Here is a 9,836-nt window from a genome sequence, read left to right on the forward strand (position 1 = left end):
GTAGCATAGGAGTTATTTTATAAGATGGTCTACCAAGATGAACTGGTTCAAATAGTCTAACTGGGTTCAACTGGTCCAATTAAATTGTCCAACTGGTTAAGTGGCCTCACCAGTTAAATTAGTCTAACTCCAAAAATTGGTCCAACTTCTTTAAATCACCAGAACAGTTAAAATGGTCCAACCATATTAAATAGTCAAAGTGGTAATAAATGGTCTTACTAGAATAAATGGTCCAACTAGTAGAAATGGTCAGGTAGATTGAAGGTCAAACTATTGATGTAGTCTAACTATATAAATGGTCCCATGGTTTAACCAAATCAAATGATCCAGCTAGTTTAAATATTAAAACATAATCCAACTGGTTAAAATGGTGTAACCAAAAAATATGATCTAACTACATAAAATTCTCCAAATGATAAAAATGGTCCAAAAAGATAAACCTACCCACCTGGTACAAATGGTTTAGTTTAAGGAAATGGTCTAGCAAGCAGTAAATGCTCTAACTAAGGAAAACAGTCCAGCAGATGGAAATAGTCTAACTATAGAAAACATACCAACAGCTAACATGGTCCAATCAGTTAAAATGAACTTATTACATAAAATAGTCCTAATGCTTAAAATCATTTTCCTGGCTAAAATAGTATTACTGTTGAAAATGGTCATAATGCATGAAATGGTCCAATTGGTAAAAGTGGTCTAACTAGAGAATGGTCCACTGGTAAATACAATCCAACCAGTTAAAGCAATCAAACTGGATAAAAGGTCAAGCTAGTTAAATGGTCTAAAATGGGGCAACTGGTTCAAATGGTTTAACTAAAGAAAATGGTCCAACTTGTCAAAAAGCTTGAACAAGTTAAAATAGTCAAATCAGTTAAAATGGTCCAACCACTTATGATGCTAAGAATCACAAGAGGAACTGGTCCAATCAATTAAAATGATCAACTGGTTTAAATAGTGACACTAGTTAAAGTGGTCTACCTAAAAAAAATTGTCCAACTGCTTAATATAGTCTAACTAGACAATAGGGTCCAACACGTTCAAATAGACCAATTCATTATAGCTGGAGTAAGAAGATAAAATGGTCTAACTGGTGAAATGGTCCCACTTCAAGCTCTAACTGGTTAAAATGCTTTAACCTGTTCAAATTTGTCTGACCAGAAAAATGTCCAACTGGCGAAAATGAACCAAATGGTTCAAATGGTACAACTAGAAAAATGGTCGTCGAACCTGGTGAAAAGGATCCAACAGGTTTACAAGGTCTAACTAGAAAAATGGCTCTACAGGTTAAAATGACCCAAACCATCACAACGACCCAACAGTTTATAAACCTCTCAACACAAAAAATTTATTTTTCATCTTCAACATGCAAATTTTCATCACGAGAACTGATTTTTTCAAACCTTACATAACATCATTACTTTAAATGTTACTGTTAGAGTGAACAAAAAAAATTTGAATTCAGGCACAAACCCAAGACTGTAAACTGCTTTCATTGTTTACAATCTGATGTGGAACAAGAACATGTAAACAGTTAAAGTTTATTAGCTGATTGATTTTATTCGATTATCTCGTGTAAACATTGGTGGCTGTGTTGATCAGTTAAACTTTTGCAGACAAAAATAAGCCTGTGCTTTTCTGAGATAAAAGAAAACTTGTTAATTCGCTGCCTCATAGTTTTGATTTCTATCAGTCACAAACACTTGTAGTCACTTAGAATGCCTTCTAAAGTATATTGTTCGAATTTTAAAAAACTGATTAAATAAAGAACGATGCTAGGCACATGTAGATATGGAATTTCTCTCCCAGTGTTCAACTGAATAGCTCACGAGTCTGGTGTCCAGTTGAACATGAAAAAAGAAATTCGATATCTACAGACAGCCATGTATAATTTTGTTTAGCATGTAAACACAATAGCCCTTCACTGACAAGAAAAGTTGACTTCATTAATGAACAAAACCACAGGATTGACAATCTCCCAATTAAAAATCATGTGTGTGGGCACTAAGGCTCAAGATGAAAAAAAATGCATTGAATCACAACAAAACCAACCATGGGCACAAGTTCAATATACAATATTCTCAGTTACTGACTTTGTCCCTACTGACAGAAAAAATCTTTCAAGTATACAGCCAAACCTGTGTGTGGCAAATCTACAAAATGTCAATTTTTGTTCTCAGCCATGCACCAGATATGCCATTACCAAAGCCACTGAATACATAATGTTAAGTTTTTCTTTTCCCATTTTAGTGTCCTTCCCCTTCTAAGAAAGTTTGAAGGTCACTGTCTGTAAGCAATACAGATTTTTAAGTGTTTTAGCAGCCATGATCTGAGAAAATTCTGACAAACAACCATAGATGGGATTGAGAATGGTGAAGGTTTTGTCATTTATTCATCAACATGACTGTGAGGGGCGTGAAAGGTGAGTGACATGTCAGTAACTGATTGGCTATATCAAACACAAGAAAATATCGTATCTTTTCATGTGTGTTGTTATGGCTTATAACACCATAATATAATAAGGTTTTTTTATCAGATCTAGTTTAAGTGATCCAATAGGTTAAAAAGGCACAAATTTGTTAAAATGGTCCAACAGTTCAAAATCATCTACCTGAATAAAATGGTCGAATGGCTCAAAATTATCTGACTAGATAAAAAAGTCTTATTACATAAAAAGGTCTGACTAGATAAAATAGTCCCACTTGTTAAAATGGCTCAAAATTGTCTGAGTAGATAAAATAGTCCAAGGTCCATTTGGTTTAAGTGGTCCAACTTAAGGGTCTCACTAGGTAAAATGGTCCAACCAGTTAAAAGAATCAAGTAACAAAACCAGAAAAATGCTCTAACAACATAAAGTGGTTCACCTGATAAAAATTGTCTATCTAAAAAATTGTCCAACCAATGAAAATGGCGTAACAAGATAAACTAATCCAACTTGTAGAAATGGTCAAAATTAGTTGACACATTTGTTTAAAATAACACCACATATTTTTACCATGCATAAGTCATCAACATTCGATGTTGCCTCTATATAGCTAAGAGTTCACAACACAACACTGTTTTGGGGGGAAGGGGGAAAATAAGTTAATTTAATAGGGAAAAAAGATATAAGATTGAAGTATTACTGGTGGATAATCAACTTGTCTACAATTTTGTTGCCAATTGGAGGTAAAGTGATCATACCCCTGAAAATGGGTTTGCCACATGAATTAGTCCGACTAGTATAAATAGTCTAACAAGAGAACCATTTTGATGTTAATTAGGTTATATACTAATAAGATATTTCAAGTACTTCATAATAAGAATTTTGCTGTGGTTATGCAATTGATGCCAGACTGGTGTAATGTGGCAAATGCTTTGCCTTTTTTTGGCAGGGTTAACTCAAGTTAATCAAAACCTCAAATGAATAAAGGGGGTAAGTTGCTAAAGAAACTTTGGTTTTGCATAGGTAGGGGCATAACAAGATAATTCTGTTTTATCAACAGATATGATAATAAAGAAATATATGTTATATGCCGGCTGGGAGGTCGAAAAATGTGGGATGGTGAAAAACTGTGACCAAGGTCTTGAAAATACTGCCCAAGGCTGTAGGCCAAGGGTAGCATTTCAAGACTGAGGTCAGTTTTTCACCATATGGACCGACCCTTAGCCAGTAAATAACATATTTATTTTTTTAAACCTGACAAAATTCTTTCCAAACGAACCCAAATGATTACCGGTTACTGGTTGCTGCAAATACAGCAAGATCCTCCATAAACTGAACAATTTTTGAGTGAATAAATGGTAGTTAGAATAGAGGTGATGCAAATCAAAGAGAGATGCCTCACCAAAACATTTCCATTTCTGTAATGACAAAGGTGATTTAAAAGGCTTCCAAACAAACCTTGAAACATTATTTTTACAAGTATCTGTCACAATCTGACACCTGTCAATTAGAGAGCACGTAAGAAAAAAAAAGCACAAGAACATTTGAAACAATGGAACTAGTTTGGCAAGGCTGTCACGACAATGTTTTCTTCAGTAACAGTCAATGATCTCACAGGAAGTATTATTCACTCTCATCAACGATTCATTCATGTACGAAGATTTACCTCTGTTCAATAAGTAGACGTGAAGAAAGTAATTGAGTAAATTCAAATTTTTTATTTTGAAGTTGTGAGAGTTTGTTTGTTCCTTTGCTGCAATTGTTTTGTGTAAATCTGGTCTTTCCTCCACAAAAACTAAATTCAAATGGCACACTCCAACAAAACACAAGGGGATTTAATGTGGCCTTTTCTCATTAAATTCCTTCAGTTTCTGTTGAGCAATTTAAGGTACAAATGTCCAAATTGAACGGACTTGGAAAGACTCACCGAGAGTGTATATTTGTTGTTCTTTTACTATGAACAAATTGTTTGAGAAAATTCAGATATTAAATGAATGAAAGTTCCATCGTTCAGTTTAACTGTAACCAAATACTTCATGTTTTAACTTTCTATGCACTTTTTGTGAACGATTAAAATTAATTGCAGATGGTTTTCAGGCCGCTTGTCAACCAATGTAATGACACTATCGCTTATACAAATTCATTCTGAAACCAATATTTTTCTGTCAACCAAAGTGATTTGAGAGAGAGAAAAGAGAGGATTCATAAGTTATTTATTGGCTTGAGGTAGTGACGGATGTGTTTGCTTAAAAATACTGCCTAGCTACAAAAACTAGATATATTTATGAAAAATGGCAACGAAAGTTGAGATGTGCTCACAAGGAATCAAACCTCTGAACTTCGGATTCTGCACTGTGATATGCTACCACTGAGCCACAGAGACTCTAGAGTGAGCGAAGTCGATTACAAAGTTCATATGACACACATCCTGCATACTGCTAGGATCAGTAATTTCAATAGCATCATGTTTGTAATTGGAGAGGTGGTAAGTTTTGAGCTCTGTAGAGAAATAAAGAAAGATGGTTTTTGTCTTGATGTGAGCATGGGACAAAGAAAAAATTCTGAGTCCCCATGAGGAATGGAACTGCTGACCTTCGGATTCTGCACTCTGATGCTCTGCCACTGAGCCACAGATACTCTACAGTAAGTGAGGTCTATTACAAAGTTCATGTGACATGCATACTGCTAGGATCAGCAATTTTGAGGACGTAATGTTTGTAAATAGAATAAGAGAGATGGTAACTTGATGAATGATTGAGTTTCAGTAACATAATTATTCACAGCTTGTCACACAAGTATTTTACAGGCATTTCATGTGCAAGCATTGGATATGAGTTGGCTATAACTAATCTTGCATCTAACAAGAGTGAATGGAGTGATTGCTTACTTCAATTCTCTGCCTTTCATTAATGCTAAGAGAGCTATGTGAATCTGTTTTAATTCTAAAATTTGAGTGAACCAATCAGAGCATTAGAAATCAAATATTGGGAGTTGAAAATTGTAAAATCAGTATTATTCCTAATCCAACTCATCTGTGGTATCCCAACAGCATTATTTTTAACTCATAAGCAACATGATGAGCTTTGCGCTGGAAAAATTTTTTATGCAAAAAAGCTGGCTGGACATTGAATGTGCAGCCAGCTAATTTGCAAAAGTAATTCAAGCCAAGGTTTGATGCCCCTTGGTGGCATGAGGTGGTTGCTGAACATTCCAGGACATCCAATAATCACCACAAAAAAGTTAATAATAAGCTCCTCTCAACTGAAATTAAAAAAACCACAATTTCCAATAATATTTTTAATCATTTCCCAGATACAACTCTACTTTGTTTGCTTATTGTCTAGAAACATTGAAATAACCTAAGGGGCAGTACGCTAAGCTTATTTTCTTTGTAGAAACAATGCATATCTTAAAGAAGACTACAGTAAATCGTAAACACAAGGTCCACAAACAGTCCTGGCCGAATGTTACGGCAACATCTAACAAGAACAGTGTATAACACGTAAAGAAGAAACTCAAAAATAGTCTCAAATGCGGCAGCGGTAAAGCTGATTTCACTTCCATATTCAAAGGCCAAGGCCTATTTAAGACTAACTTCAACAAACCCTTCTTTAAACAGGTCATGGTTTTGAACCTTTAATTAAAGTCCAGAAATTGTGTTGATTGGATAATCCAGAGAATACAAATCACTTTCAACTCAGGGACGGTCTCCCTGTTCTGTCTAAAAACTTTGGCAGAATACAACTATTCTTATAATGACCTTTTAAATGCAAAGGTTTTGGAACAGCTTTTTTAGCTTTTCCAAAGACAACACTCTTGCCAAAATTGACTATAACAAGGTAGAAACTGGTCTTCATATTTCTCTAAAACAATGTTATTGTATTTTAGGTCATTGTGAGCAAACTCACACTTATGAATATTGTCTAACATGACTGCTGTGTAAGGAGGGTGAAGAAGAGCTTAAAAATAACTGCAAGGTATACACTACCCAAGAGGGTATAAGATAGATTAAAAATAACCCTCAGTTATACACCACCCAAGAGGGTAAAGGAGAGATCAAAAATAACCCTCATGTATACACTACCTAGGAGAGTATAGAAGAGATTAAAATTAACCCTCAGGTATACACTACCGAAGAAGGTATAGAAAAGATTGAAATTAACCCTCAGGTATACACTACCCAGGAGGGTATGGAAAAGATTAAAAGTGACCCTTAGGTAGACACTACCCAAGAGGGTATAGAAGAGATAAGAAGTAACCCTTTGGTATACACTACCTAAAAGGGTATAGAAGAGATAAAAAATAACCCTGAGGTATACACTACCCAAGAGGGTATAGAAAAGGTTAAAAGTAACCCTCAGATATATACTACCCAGGAGGGTATAGAAGAGATTAAAAGTAACCCTCCGGTATACACTACCCAAGACAATATAGAAGATAGTAAAAATTAACCCTCAGGTATACACTACTTTAGAGGGCATGAAAAATAGAATTCACACTTATTAATATCAGGAGACTGCTCTTTGTCTGGACTCTTTCTTGTCAGGCATCCACTGTTAACTTATATAATCTTTATCCTTTACTATATCTTGAATGTCATTGTCAAGCTTGGCTATTCTTGACTGACATCTTTGCAATTATCTATGATTATTTGACAAGAGGCATTTCACACCTTAAGTGTATGGTCAAGAGCAATTTTATTTACCGCATCAACAACAGGGTTATATTTTGAGACCTCATGAATCCATCTGCTGGAAATTCTTGCTGTCTAATTGGTCCAGCACAGATGAACATGAACATAAAACATACATGTTGTTTGGCTAACTAATGTTGAACAAACAGTCTTTTTTGGTGTGCTTGAGACCTGCTGGCAGGACAGAACGTATTGCAGTCATCAGGGAATAGGCCATTTTACAGTTGTGTACTTAGTTGCCAAGCCTTTGATTTGGAGTGAGGCTGAAGGTGACCTTGTTGTGTTAGAGACCAGAATCTAGTTAGCATGATAACAAATTAATTTGCATTTCAAAAGCAGTAAGGTTTGTATTATAACAAGGTCACCCTTAGCCTCACTCCTGTTCAAAGGCTAGGCAACCAAGCACACAACTGTAAAATGGACTATTGACAGAACATTTTGTTCTTTGCAAAAGCATTTTTCCTTAATACACAGTAACTTTTCATTAGCACATTACAGTGCTTTTGCAGTCGAGATTAGATCCCATAACTCCAGAAAGCTCAGCCGATTGGTCAAAGACTTCATGAAGAGATTGTGTCAAGTGATTCGGATCCAAGATTTATTGTGTTTTCTTAATTGAAATTTGTGTGTAGAAGAAGTATTAAAGTGAACCTTTAACTTATAATAAAGAGGTTTATGTAACCCCATAGACACCTACCCACTACAAGCCTTGACATAATTCTCTACATTGATGACAGAAATATAGCATCTCTGTAGAATGCATGCTTTTTGGGGGGCCAAAGCTCCTCATGAGATGTCATTTGCTTTACTTACAACCAGCACTTTTTTTTAAGCAACAAAAACTTTGGTGTCAAAATTGATTACTGTTAGAAATTTGAACCATTTCTCTGTACCTGATTGACTGGTTCATCAAGAGACATGGTTAAATTCTGTTTTATAAAGGTTTTTTCCTCTTCAGCAATAGAACTGTAAATGGAAAGTACAAAAACATCAAATTCACATAATGCCAGATGAATGACCATAATTATATTAACATTTACTTGAATAAGTAACAGTAATCATAAATATTTGTAGATTTACTAAAACTATACATAAATAGGTGGGTCAAGAGATAAAAAATTCATGGAGACTTCATAACCATGAGTGCATGAGCCCATGAGTGAGCACTCCAAACAAGTCATGTAGTGAGATATTGAGTTGAAGATAGGGAAAGAAATTCTGTACCCACAAGCAACCATCTCTTTTTTTAATTTATTACATAAATGCAATAGGCCTTTACACATTTAAATCAGCCGGTGGCAAATATTACCATTGTTGATTCTCTTTCTCAGCTGTGAGAAATGCTATGATCAAAGCCTAGTCACTTTCAGTTTCTCTTTTGGTGTTTGGTTTAGTTCCACATCTAGCAAATTTTGAATGCCACTGACTGTGAGTGATAAAAGTATTTCAGTCACTTCTTTGAACATGACTCATAGGAGTGAATGTACAGTTGTAATCCATATGTATGTGCGCCACTTACTGAGGGGCTGATTTCCTCCAATAACGCTCTACTCCATTTTTCATCAATACCATTGCCATCCACCTTATATTGACATCAAGTGTCTTATTTTTGAAAATTATCTTTGAAAGAAACAAGAAAATGTAAATTTCACATTTACTAGGTTTCTGTTGGTCAGATCTGACCATTCAAATTGCACCAAAAGGGAGACATTAGCAGTCAATACAAAAAAGAAAGTGTGTACATTTATATATAGGAAGTCTGTGTATTGATTTTTCCATTTTTTACAGTGCTTGATATGTAGAAGTAAGGTGCAATATATGTTGTGATAGGGGAAAAAAACAGCCAGACTATACTTTCATCCCTACAAGCCTGTTTCGTGAGTGAGCAATCATGAAACAGGCTTGTAGGGTGAAAGTATAGTCTCACTGTTTTTTTCCCCTATCGCAACATATGTGTATATATATATACAAAAAGTACCCTCTTTATTTCACATCAAAATACACATGTACCTACAAACCTAACTTTATTGAAGCGCTTTGAGTAAAACAGGGTAATTCTTTATCATCAACTTAACAGCAAGGATATCTCATCAGCAATAAAAATTCATCACAAAAATAAAAAGTTGCATAAAAAGCTAGTTAGTGATAATGTAATCACTCCACTCCATATAAATTGTCTCTGTGGACCAAAATGTCAATGCTAAACTGACGTCATCTGCGAACCATTAGTGTACAGACGCTTGACAACATGGAATCAATTTCTTAACTGGGAAAAAAATGCTCTACAAACTACATAGTATAGTGCATCATAAGGAAGCCCAAACGAATGTAAACTTGTAGGTGTACGTAAACTGCATCCACCAAATGTCAATAAGGTTAGAAATAGCTAAATTGTAGCCCGTTCGGTATCCTATAACGGTTTGATCGAAAATTTCTACATTCCATAGTCACTTAGTGATAGAGTGGAGACCAAAGCGACTCTTACCATGAGCAAACTGTAGTACCCTGGTTCTCTTTCCCATGATTTAAGCTTATCCTCTGCTTCCTTTGTAAGTGAGGGATTTTGGCTGCATGCATGGTTTAGTGCAAGCAATAACGCGTCTCTCCAAGCTTCATTCATTCTTTCTTCATCCTTTGAGGCTGCTATTAGAGAAAATATCGAACTGACTGGGACATACTATGGATCATCTTTGGATGGTTGGCTATATTTCCTATTTCCTT

At 35.2% G+C, this 9,836-nt stretch overlaps 1 protein-coding gene across 2 annotated transcripts in view; it reads right to left on the reverse strand.

Annotated features, from left to right (window-relative positions):
* LOC131773122 (importin-11) overlaps positions 1 to 9,836 on the reverse strand; it is a 54,903-nt gene that overhangs the window by 44,922 nt on the left and 145 nt on the right. The window contains exons 2-4 of one of the 2 annotated variants that reach the window (XM_059089094.2): positions 9,601 to 9,758; positions 8,635 to 8,735; positions 8,009 to 8,081 (exon numbers count right to left, since the gene is read on the reverse strand). In XM_059089094.2, the coding sequence (XP_058945077.1) occupies positions 8,009 to 8,081; positions 8,635 to 8,735; positions 9,601 to 9,735 (309 nt within the window). In that variant the 5' untranslated portion in view covers positions 9,736 to 9,758. Of the gene's footprint in view, positions 1 to 8,008; positions 8,082 to 8,634; positions 8,736 to 9,600; positions 9,832 to 9,836 lie in introns of those variants that run through there. The other variant, XM_059089095.2, reaches the window with a different exon arrangement.

The sequence above is a fragment of the Pocillopora verrucosa genome, chromosome 4, assembly GCF_036669915.1.
Source record: "Pocillopora verrucosa isolate sample1 chromosome 4, ASM3666991v2, whole genome shotgun sequence".
Lineage (NCBI taxonomy): Eukaryota > Metazoa > Cnidaria > Anthozoa > Scleractinia > Pocilloporidae > Pocillopora > Pocillopora verrucosa.